General features: G+C 39.7%; 3 protein-coding genes across 4 annotated transcripts in view; 1 reads left to right on the top strand and 2 right to left on the bottom strand.

The window, feature by feature from the left end:
- Positions 1-2106: 2106 nt before the first annotated feature.
- vhll (von Hippel-Lindau tumor suppressor like) lies at positions 2107-2851 on the top strand (the record flags this gene model as incomplete). Its single annotated transcript, XM_080851737.1, has 3 exons — positions 2107-2278; positions 2428-2550; positions 2694-2851. The coding sequence occupies 3 exons, from the start codon at positions 2107-2109 to the stop codon at positions 2849-2851; spliced, it is 453 nt and encodes a 150-aa protein (XP_080707863.1).
- Positions 2852-3258: 407 nt separating this feature from the next.
- Positions 3259-9557, bottom strand: tmbim4 (transmembrane BAX inhibitor motif containing 4). Its single transcript, XM_080851486.1, has 7 exons — positions 9414-9557; positions 6239-6347; positions 6037-6142; positions 5793-5826; positions 5579-5696; positions 5304-5349; positions 3259-5099 (listed from the first exon to the last, which is right to left on the bottom strand). The coding sequence occupies exons 1-7, from the start codon at positions 9502-9504 to the stop codon at positions 4893-4895; spliced, it is 711 nt and encodes a 236-aa protein (XP_080707612.1). The 5' UTR covers positions 9505-9557; the 3' UTR covers positions 3259-4892.
- Positions 9558-10373: 816 nt separating this feature from the next.
- The window catches only part of foxn2b (forkhead box N2b), a 12571-nt gene continuing 10751 nt past the window's right edge, over positions 10374-12193 (bottom strand). For both annotated transcript variants that reach the window (XM_080850946.1, XM_080850947.1), the window contains exon 6: positions 10374-12193. This exon is cut by the window's right edge and continues 785 nt beyond it. The gene's annotated coding sequence lies outside the window, so the exon portion shown is untranslated.

The raw sequence follows: 12193 nt of genomic DNA, 5'->3' as shown, positions 1-12193 counted from the left end.
AACGGGGAGGGTTAAGCAGCCATTGTAAGAGAGGCTTGAAAGGTTTCCATGGGGGCAGAGGAGATACAAACATCTTCATCACAATGAGATTGAGAGGCTGGTTAGGACAAAGGTCTCTTTGACTTGGTGTTTTTCTTTTCTTTTACAAAAGCATATTATTCCTCTTCAAAATGTAGAATTTCATACAATTTAATGGTGTTTACATTTACAGCACGATTAATGAAAGTGGATTTGTGAAGGAAAAAGGATATTCTTAGTATACCACTTCCCCCCTCCAATATCAACGAGGATCAAAGCTTGTTAAACCCACTAGTCACAACACAATGTAGTTAATTGCGAGCCGTGCCACCACCACCTCCTTGAAGAGGAAGTTCCCAGACCTTTTAACAGTCAGATGTTTACACATTCATTCCAGAAGAGCTACCCTCTGAGTTTTATGAATGTTAGCACCATGTCAGGTCCAATGGAAGATAACCATCTCTGACAGCATTACCCGTCAATGCAGCCAATCATTTTGGAAAGACATTTATTAGCATATGGAGGAGCTTAAATAAGTGGGATTCTCATGAAAGCTTAAAATCTGTTCAAAAAGTACCAAGGGGAAAAATATGTACACCCTTGCTCTGCTTCTGCCATGCCTTGAAACAAATCCTTGCCCTTTAACTGGAAAGAGGAGAGAGACAGGTGTGCAATGTCCTCTGTTTCAGAGAGACACTACAGGGAGTTGAACTCTGTCCCAACCAGAGCGGGAGTGCCACTACGACCATCTTCTGCCGTCTGTTTTCAAATAAGAGGGAGCCAGACCAGGTATTACATTACACATGAACTGCATTACATTGCTGTAATGCAATGTACATTTTGCATGTGTATGCTTAATGGAAACGCTGAAAACGTGTTGCCTTCGCCAATAATGTTATGCTTTTGGTGCGGTTTGTTTGTTTGTCTGTTTGTCAGCAGGATTGTGCAAAACTAGCGGCCCAATTTTCATGAAACTTTGAGGTTGAGGGATGTAGAATGGGCCGAGGAAGAGTATGGAGGGATGGATATCTTACCTACTCATCAACCAATTAGGTTAGCGAGAGGGAATAATTACACTGCGTCTCATGCAGAAGGAAAAAAAGTTTGAAAATATCTGCAAATAGGTTAGAATGAAGGACTTTCTATCATCTTTACTAAAAATCTTTATATTTAAACACTCAGAGATGTAAAACTATATGGCAACACTAAATGGCATAAAGAACAACCAACGAACACAACAGTATGTAAGTCTTTCAGTTGTTTTTTAAAAAAATGCACCAAAACACATGAGCACTTTTAACTGTTTCACACATTTATAATAAAAATATATATATTCAAAAATATAAAATATAAAATTAGGTCCTTCTATTACATATAAATTCCTCCTTCCACACGTATTACTAGGCAACAGTATCTCCTCAAACACAAATAATAGAAGCTCTTTATTTTTTCATGGTGTTCTTCTGATGATGCTGCTTCTTCTCGCAGAGGACAAAAAACCTCTGACTTCAAAGCCTTGCTGTCACCACCCAAGAATTTCTCCTTGTCTCCCAGAAGAATACAGACCACCCAGGAATGCTAAGTGGATTTCTCTATCATCTTGTGTTTTTCGAGAGTCTGGGTGAGTTCTGAGTGGGTTTTCTGGTGAACTGAAGTTAATTAATTCACTTCAGTTAATTTGGAGTGTGGCCCAAGTTTAAACATAGGAAAGCACACGTTAAAAGGGAGAAGAAAATTATTCTCACTTTAGTAAGCCAACTGTAATTTCAAGGTAAGACAGGCCTGTGTCTGCATGTATAGTGGTTGCAATTACACTCACAGCCTCCTCCAGTGGAACTAGGTAAGAGATACAGATCGTGTACGTACAGATATATTTCTGTGTCAATGACTATTACTATTACTACTCACTATTAACACAAATGTTGAAGGCCTAAGCCTATTGTTTGGTTAACCTGCGCATGTGCACCATCACCAGGCGACCTTTGCTATCCCACAATATACACATTGACACATTCTGCCACCCTGTGTTGGATATGGGTTCTACACAATATTTTCTGCTTCCGTCTTTGGTCGGTTTGGTTTGCAAAAATGGAGACACGTAAGCCATTAAGATCTCTTAATTCACATTCTGCCACTTATGTTGACTTTGTTAACAAATCTCGCGGACAAGCAAACGCATGGTGGCTTGATTTTTCTGGGAATCCTGTCTCTTACGGCGACATACAACCCAATGGAACACTTCAAATGGATACTTACCTGAGTAAGTTTATTGAAGCCAGGTCAATTACCTAAAGTAGCCCAGTATTCAAATAGCAGTTGGTCTAATACGTTTTGGCCGAATGAGTTGTTATCCTATCTCTCTCCTCTCGCTGGGTATTTCTCTCTCATGAAGGCTACTTTCACTTTCAGCGCATCCATGGATTTTTAGGGCTACGGAGAACGGAGGCGTTCTCGCTGCTAATCAGCAAGAAGTTTATTATCCCACTCTCACAGAATATCCAGAGTACATCACAGTTAATATTACAACACCAGGTGAGTTTCTGGAATATTCAGTTAACAGTGCCATCTTGAGGGTGGGATATATACTGCGAAAGGTCTTTTTCAAAGTTTCCAACGTGTAGGCTAATCTGCTTCCATGTCATTGTGATGTCGCTGTATGTTTCTATCTTTTTCAGTATACTCATTACACGAATGCTGTTTGATGGCGATCAGGAGATTAGTAAAAGGCCAAGATCTCCACAAATTGGACATTCCTGAGAGCCTGAAACATGACCTCCTAAAAAGTCCTAATTTATCAAGGGAACTTGAAATATTGAGTTCTAACGCACCTTGATCATGAAATGAAAAAGTCTGCCCTCCCACCGGTCCCGCAAACAACCACAACCCAACGCAAGTTACATAAAACTGAAATAGGGTGTCCGGCTGTAATTTAATATGATGGGTGCCTTTCACACCAGACTAGTCTACTGCTTTTGTCAGGTGCAAATCAGTTCATTCTGCTGGTATTGCTGCTTGGTGTATCCTATTGGTGTTCTGCTACTGGGAGCAGGCTATTTTACAGCAAATACAAGTATAAACTAGTTATGCAAGAACAAAAACAAAAGGTTGTCATACACTTTATATCTTTAAAAAGATGACAATTAATGTTATGTAATGTCTTGTGCACTTTAAATATGTATGAAATAATCATTTTTAACAGCTGTGATTGTGTATCCACTATTCCAATAAGTCAGCAATGCATTTCTATTACAAATATTAGCCATCTCTATCCACATTTATTAAAGCAAGTTTTCAATTACTTTTAACACATGATCGCCCCCACAGTGGCTCATACATAAACACAATTGAACAGAAAGCCATACATTTTCTTGACCTACCATCTTTTGTTCAGATGAAGAGCTGGTATTGCCATTTATTGCAATTAAAAAGCATAACATCAATACTGCAAATTTGTTCTTGTGCACATGCTGTTATTAGGAATACGTAATAATGGATTTCTTGAAACATTTACTTTCTCAGTGGTTAGGCACAGTGTTGACAGCTGAACTTGAATATTAAATCTTCCTTTAGGTTCACCTTGGCTAAAAATCCACTAGTATGTCCTTTGCAGGATTCATCACATTACTGTAAGGGTATTGGTATCATCACCTTAATGCCATATTTAATGCCTTTTGAATGTTTTGGTCAAAATTCACTGAAAGGTTTATGATTCAATTGACTCTGTCATTATCTCCGCCAAGGAGGTTAAGTTTTCAGTTTGGTTTGTTTGTATGTCTGTCAGCAAGATTACACTAAAATAAATAGGCTGATTTGAATTAAGCTTGGTGGAGTGTTGCATGAGCCATCGAGACTCATTCAAATCTCGGAGCAGATCCAGGAGTTTTTGTAGACTTTCTTTAACGTTGTGAGGTGGGGCATATTGGCCTTGGCAGAAGTCTGCGTTCTCCAAGTGCCCTTCTAGTTTGACTATAAGATACATTGAATTAAAGTAATCAGATGGTTCCTTCAAAGCAAAAAAAGGTGTTATGTCATCAAACCTTCATTTAACATTTCCCTTATCACTAATAAACCATTATTAACGTGGATAGGGTCTATTAATACCAAATGTATTTACATTTACATATATGCACACTCTCCATCAAAAGTGTGGTTGTCCTGACATGACCGTCTTTATTTTATAAATTACAAAGCTATCCATAGACTATTAATAATTTATCAGAAAATATATTGATGATCAAGTCATAGAAGTTGAATATAAAGTGATAAGTCTAACTCCAAGGAGTAGTCAGTGTGGCCCAAGCTCAACACAAATGAGCCAGTGTATGTACAACTGAACCACCTCCAGCAGAATTTCATTTCAAGTATTGATGGTGAACCTCATTAAGAGTCAATGAAGACTGTGAGAAAGGTAGGGGGGCTCAAAGCTCAAAAGGTTCTTTTGATGCAAGCAAAAAAACCTTTGATGGGAAGTGTACAAATAGCAACCTATTTCAATGACAACAATTTAACGTTGGCACAAAAAAGTCTATTCACCCTTTATATCCAACTTTAAAACTACTGTTTGCGATTTCTGTGAACCACATGGCCTATTTTAGCCCCGAACATCTAGATTGGTTTGACTGTTATTAATTGATTGAGTATTTGTCATTGTGTGAATCTCTTATATGGTGATTTTGATGAGGGGTGTATAGAGCAAGAAGAGACGGGTACGGTTACGTTGATCACCACGAGCAAGCCAGAGGAACAACAACAGGCGGGATTCCCTCTGCAAATCACACCTAGAATCCCCAATGTTAAAACAAGAAATAAATTACTGTGATCAAAATGGAATGCCTCACAATTCAACCCTGACATTAACACAGGCTCATGTGCACTCAGTGCTTTTTCATTGAATCCAGGATGCGGAGGATGTGCAGGAAGAGGTTAACAATGTCCAGGTAGAGGTTGATGGAGGCCAGCACGTGCTCCTCAGGGGACAGCTGGTGCATGAGGAGGTGGGTGTCGTAGATGATGAAGGCACAGAAGAGGAGAGCTCCAGCCCCGGCATAAACCAGCTCCAGCGTGTCGTTGTTGAAGAAGAGCTGCAATGGAGTTTGGGATTGGAAGTAGACATCAATGACATGGATCACAAACAGAGAATAGTGTGCAGAGGCGCATTCTAGACTGGTTCGTGCACACGGGGTGGCACAAAAGAGGCTCTTACAAAGCATAGCAAAAGAACTTGAAGTAAAAAAACAAATTTTCTGATATTCACTTCCATCAGAAAAAGAACAAAAAATACTCACCTTCATGAAACCAGCAATGACCAGGATCCACAGACAGGCAAACAAACTGAAAGAACAAGTATAACCATCACTTTCTACTTTTTTTCATGTTAAGGTTAATGCCGGTGTTACGTCGTCATCATCAGTAGGTTTAGGCCAGAGTCTGTAAAGATACTTGAGAGAGTAATAATATTCAGAATTTAGAAATGAATTGACATTGAACTGTATGAAATACACAATTAGATGAGGCACAAGAACTCTAGTAGGGATCTTAAACTAGAAGAATGCTACCATACCCTGCCCCCATTTTGCTGAAGTCCCTCTTGGATTGGAAAGTGTAGGCGGTCAGCCCCACAAACACAGCGGAGGTGAGGACGAATGCCTGCAGGACGATGGAGTACTCATAGAAGGTCACTAAACAGAAATGAAAGAGAAGGTGTGACTTAGAAGAATACATTGGGTTTTTGGAGATCGATTTAATATTTCTTCAAAACAAATCCAATTTCTTACCAGCAGTTGCCACAGAGGTGGCCTCTAACAAAGTCTGTATAATTGCAAAAGAATATCACAAACAGATACCATTATTATTACTATGTTCAATGATTTCAATCAAACAGATAACATTATTATTATTATGTTCAATGATTTCAATCAAACAGATAAACTTTACTTCAAGGCTAATAATATCTATGTCAATATTATATAATTTGTATAACATCACTAAAAGTAAAGCTCATCTTTGTCAGTCACTTACAAATCCAAACAGCAGGTAGAGGTTGATAGGATGCTTGTGTCGGTAAATGAACAAGGCAAAGATGAGAATAAGAGAGGCGATTGAGGACACCAAGACAACCGCCGGGCTACAGGATTGAAGCAGAAGTCAGACAAAAACATAGTTCAGTTGTTGTTTTACACTATCAATGACTTAATCATGTTTGTAAATAATAGAAGGGTACCTTGCATGAACAAAGGTTTTGATGGGTTCGCAGAACATGAAGATTGCAGACATTGCTGTGGTGAGGATGATCTGCATTGACAGAATCGTATACACCTTGCGCAGAAAATCTGAAAGTGACAAAAAAATTAAATAAAGTTTAATGGTACAATAATTAAGATTCGTTGTAGGTCCATGAGATTTTCTAACCAATACAAACATGTTCAATTGTTCAATGTAATTAGCATATTTTGGGACTACTGAATATGAACAATTCCACAACTGATAAGTTTAGGTTAAAGGAAAACATCTTTTTGGGTCCAAACTTTTACTAAGGACAACTGAAATCGGTCCAGTATTGCGTTAGGATGCTATAACTGGCAACTGCTATACAATGTAATTCCATGGGGCAAACATCTGCATCAAAGTAAACCGCTTGTTCACACCACTGACAGGCTCATAATGTTGTTTGACAACAAGAAAAGGATCCCTACAGAGATAGACCTGCTTCTGTTAACCTCAATTACGGAGCAGAAACTGTAGAAATGATTGTTTAAATAGTTTCTGTATTTTCAGTTTCTGTAAGAAATAACTGTAGCAACACTCATTTTCAGTTTCTTACAGTTACTTAGGTAAATAGACACAAGTCTATCTCTGTAGGTATCATTCCTATGTAGTCAGACGCAGTAGTGTTCTAACTCAATACTGAACCAGTTTTCGATGGTTGTTGTCAGAAAGATGGGAAAATAGGACCCGGGTTAAAACATCCTGAAGTTTCCCTTTATGTATTTTACAGACATTTGTATCTGTATGAGATTTTTTTGTGTTGAAGGATCATTAATATAATTTAGTAGTCGGGAAGCTGGCTAGCACCCAATTACCTCTTGCCTCAAACTCACAATATTATATGACAGAGGGTGCCAATGATTCATTAATTAAATGAATTAATCAATTAAATATTCATTCTTTAAATATACTCTATCATTATAACTGTATTATGCTAGCCTGGATACCTGACCGAATTTAGCCCCGACCACAAAATTTGAGGTTGGGAAGTTCGGTCTGGCACTGCTCCGTTGGGGAGAAATTATCAGAAGGCAGGATTCTGCCGGACCAATCAAATTGTCAGGGTGGGCTTTATACGATGATGGACAGATGATCAACCAATGCTTGAGTTAAATTAGCGGTAGATTCGAAATCATACCAAGATGGTGGCGTCTCTGGAGCCTGTTAGTGGGAAATATTTTATGTGAATTAAGCTATCAACACGACTTTTTTATGTCTACATTGACTCGATTAGTTGTGTATGTGCAACAGAATGTTGCAGAGAACTGTAGGTCTTAACTGAAGCTCTAGAGACCATTATTGTTAGGTTATTGCTAGGAACAGAGAAACGTGATCAAGGCATTTGACGATCGAAAAGATGTTTTTTGGAGTCCTTCCTACGGGATCCGGTAAAAGTTTAATGTATCAGATGGTCATACTACGTTGCTCTGATTAGTTCTAGGTATCCAATTGAGCAAAGAGGCATTTTTTTCCTGGTTCGTTGAAACACGCCCCATAATCAGAGCCCAATGGAGCAGTATCAGACTAATTTTCTGACTAAAATTATGAGTATGACATCGTCAGGCTAGTATTATGCATGTGGGGCCCTTATTACTAGGAATGGGAATCGAAAAAAACGGTTCCCAGTGGACCGATTCCTAGGAATCGATTCCAGTGCTGTTTGCGCATGCGCCATGACGTCACACACACACAGCCTTGTTTTGTTTAGACTGCCGACAACATGCCTCTAGGCAGGGGTGTTCAAAAGTGTGGTTATATTTCATGCCAAAAGATGACCACAGGGCCACTTGCAAAACATCTATTTCGTCAAAGGCCTGAAATACTACCAATATGCAGAAACATTTGTCCTCACAGCTTGCAATAACTTTGCAGGAATGTCACATTTTTTATGCGCTTTGGAATGACGATAACGTTAATGAATCTAGGTCAACTTCTCCAGACTTTGTCTATTGTGTAAGTGCCATTTGTTTCATCGTGTAAACAACCTTTTTAAAGTTAAAACTATTTGTTTATGTCAGTTTTATTTTTAGTTCAAGGTAAATACACTTTGAAAAAAACAGCACTGTAATTGGCATGCTCAAATATTATTTAGCAAAGCGGTTCTCAAACTCTTGTATATCAAGGACCCCTAAACTGCCACAAATTAGACCAGGGAGGGATTTCAATTTGATTCTCAAGATTATTCTCCAGGCTCTCCCATCTGATACAATTTTAAATGTTTTATTACAAAAATAGTATGAAACACATAACCAAATCAGTCCAACATTCTGTTGCTTATGTCAAAACTATTTTTTTTTCTGGGGACCCCCTGGCACCCCATCAAGGAAAATGATCCCTAGGCTATATGGGTTTCTAGACCCCACTCTGAGAGTTTGCTGACCTATTCTTAGGTTTGATTTTTATGTATACATACTGTATATGCTGTGCATAATCTCTTCAGAGAATGTTACATAAAAGAAAATGAATGTTTAAAACCGTTTGTACCCTTTTCTTGCTTAATGAGAATGGAATCGGATCGATAAGCAGAATCGAACATGGAATAGGAATCGCTAAAATCTTATCAATTACCATCCCTTAAAACCATGGTGACTATCTAGCCCATAATTAAATGTGCACTTCAGTATGGAGGGTTTCTTTTTTTGTCGAATGTTCCATTTGACAGATGGTACCAGCATTTACCTCGGCCTTTAAAATGTAAACGTTATGAAAAACCTAAAAATGAGAAATACTACACCGAAGAAAGAATTCAGGGCGGAAATGCATTTTTCATCAGGCCTTCGGTATCTATGTTCGGTATAACATATACTAGTAGTTTTCCGTCTGGAGGCGTGTTTGTGTTTTGACCAGTAAAAACTAGGCTATCGTTACATTGCACCCTTAACGTAGGTGGGTTTACTTTTGATTATTGAGTATGGTATCTGCTGCCCCCTATATATTTCCGACATTTCAATCCAGATACGTTTGCATCATATCTTTTAAACAGTATCATTATTAGTAACATGACATTTGTGCTGTAGGCTGGGCAAAACAACATAGATGACACCCCTTGTTCTGACGATGGCTTCTGGCCTTGCGATTACACGTCTGGCTAGCGAATGCTGTCTTTTATTTCCATGAAAATTGATACTCACCCATTCGGATTTGAACGCTTGCCGTAGCGACATTGGTCCCATAATTGAAATCATCCTCGATTGAGGACCTAGGATATTTCTCAGTACTCATTTTGGAAATACACAGATTCTCTGTGCGTAGATAATATTTGCTTCACCCAGACCTTCCACTACTTCCGCTTTACCCTTTCCACGTGACACATACACGTATACGACGGGTCTTTAATCAGTGTCTTAAGGGAACACTGACAAATATAATGGAAAATTGTCAATGAATGATTTGATTTAAACTTACGTAATCCTCAAAGGCTTCCGTAAATATGAGTCATCTTTTAACGGAACTTTTATTTTGAGGAGGCTGAGAAGAGAAGCATATGAATCAAATTTTGATCCAGAAAAATATATATATATAATAAATATCCTTTATATTTAGGCTACATATTTTTGCAAGTGCATTTGACTGATGACTCACTTTAATGATTTCATCCTGTGACTCTGCAGAATTTATGAAATTCTGAGTCAAAATGTCATGACTGGGTTGTAATGTTTTAAAGGCTAAATATGACATGACGTAAGCATGAGCTGAATATTCTCAGCAAAGAAAAAATAACGGAGAGATAAACTATGTGGGCAACTTAAAACCGCACGGCATTTTGATATGTCATGTCCAATTATTAGTGTGAGCTATTTTTAGTTGACAATGGCTCCATAACGCACCGAGTCAAGTCCACCTCGCAAAACAAACCACCGGTAGGTGGCGGCCTTCTCTACATTAACAACTAACAACTTCACTGCCACTGCTCAAACTCACCTGGCGCAGATGAGATGACCTCCCTTCAATTTTCACCAGATGTGAAGTACACAGAACACAGCCTCTAGTATAACAATTATTTTTTTTATTTGTAATACCATATATAATGCAATTGCATATCTTTGGCAAAAATAAACTTTATAAACATTTTATGAACAAAGGTTAGCATACAAAAACCAAAGGGTCAGGTAGGTCAGTCAGACATGGCAGACAGGCAAAATTATAGTGGTTTGGCAGCTCTTAGTTAGTAGAACATTACATAATAATAATCATTAACAACAGAATAACAATATGCTTGGATCTTCATTTGTAATGAGATTAAATACCCATGTCTTCTTTGAGGAAGGCTATAAAAAGGTGCTACAACTGCATAATACCTGCATAATACCTGACAGATGTGTGATACATTCATTCTGGTGACAATACTTAGCACTGGACAGAATCAGACATGCAAGGGAGCTTAGCAATGATCCTTCATCAGCATGTCTGCCAGTAATCTGTTCTTGAGTCTTTCGAACCGTGTCAGCTGCCACTACACCATTGTTATGACAGGCTTATGTAGTTTCTATATACCCTTCCTCAAAGAATTGCAGGCAGATTCAGTAACTTATCACTATTTTCCTGTGTGACTGAGTGAGGGGGAGTGAACATCGAGGAACATGCTCCGTGGCTCTTCTTACCGCCTAGCCCCACAGACGCAGGCCGGGCGGATGTCCACCGCGCAGACAGAACTGGTTCTATATTGCTTAAAACCCCCCAGCTGGTTTGGATCTCAGCACGAACGTTACGAAGGGGGCAGATGAGTGGGAAGTCTCGGCACGGCCACAACGCCCACAGTCCAGAAGCCGCTACCAGACGATGGAAACATTTCACTGTTCCAGTACGGCACCTCCCCTTACCTTCCATCTTCCTCACGCAACACCGAGCGTGATGCTGATCGTTCCTCATTATCCGTTTCTCCCAGTAGCAGTTCAGGATCACATGCTCCACAGGGCTTCATCACTACTCACAGCAAAGAGTCATTCCTGGCAGTAAATGGGTTACAATGAGGGATGGCTGAAGGGGGACAGTATACTGAGGGGGTTGCTGCTTCTGCGCTCGGCATCAAGGACTGGCAATGGCTTTCCCGTATAATCCAGAAGGGGTTGCCTGAACCTTGGACCAACAGAGGGACCGAGAGGCTTTCACCAGCACGGCCCAAAACCATGAGTGGCAGGATCTGGCACATCTGACGGCACCTACACTTTGGCTATGCCACACGCGTTTCTCTGTGGATGAACCAAAACAGCAATCTCGAGGGGGGGTGGGGGGGCTGTACAGAAAACACAGGCTCTTTCCGTCCTTTTGGTTGGGAGTGACGCCTTGCTTTTCTCTTTCACATTGTTTCTGGATTCCTCCCAGACATCAGAATATCATTTCAACACACAAATGAACAGTCAGTCCACAACCTGGAGGTCCAGCACTCTTCTGACTGCAAGAGGTATTACTAAAGAATGGAGAGAGAGGAGAGGACAGCACCAAATGCAACAAATGCAAAACACCAACAACACACATTCATTTTCAGAAAGTAAACACACACACACACACACACACACACACACACACGCACAAACCCTGTGGTCTTAGTCTGTTGGTCAGAGCAGACTGCTGAATGAAGTTATGGAAGCGGAGGAGCCCTGTGTGCACAGAGGAAGTATCTTCTGAATCCCTGGGTCTGATGGCAGATGTGTAGGACCTGGTCTTCAAACTCATTTTTCTTTTCAGTCCCCCCTCAGTTGTGCTCCATTCAGGCCTTGTTTTGGAGCTCAATGCTTGATTTATTCTGCAGGATAATGGCACAGGAAGAGGAGGGCTTCCCCTGAACAGTTACTTCCTCTCTCTTTCAGCACTCTCTAGGAGTTCTGCCAATCTCAGGGTGCCCAGCCAATCACAAAGTCACATGTTCATGACATCACAATCACCAAAACAAAGATACAAAAATAAAGAACTA

Source organism: Sprattus sprattus (genome assembly GCF_963457725.1).
Source record: "Sprattus sprattus genome assembly, chromosome: 14".
NCBI classification, from domain to species: domain Eukaryota; kingdom Metazoa; phylum Chordata; class Actinopteri; order Clupeiformes; family Clupeidae; genus Sprattus; species Sprattus sprattus.
Note: the sequence above shows the minus strand (reverse complement) of the source record. Positions and strands in the feature narration are given on the sequence as shown.

Bases quoted from the DNA above. Each gene is read 5' to 3' on its own strand.
- tmbim4 (XM_080851486.1), bottom strand. From the start codon at position 9,504: ATGAGTACTGAGAAATATCCTAGGTCCTCAATCGAGGATGATTTCAAT. The intron at 6,348-9,413 runs GTGAGTATCAAT...TGTCACTTTCAG, and splicing joins AAGCGTTCAAATCCGAATGG to ATTTTCTGCGCAAGGTGTAT. The intron at 6,143-6,238 runs GTACCCTTCTAT...TCAATCCTGTAG, and splicing joins AAAACCTTTGTTCATGCAAG to CCCGGCGGTTGTCTTGGTGT.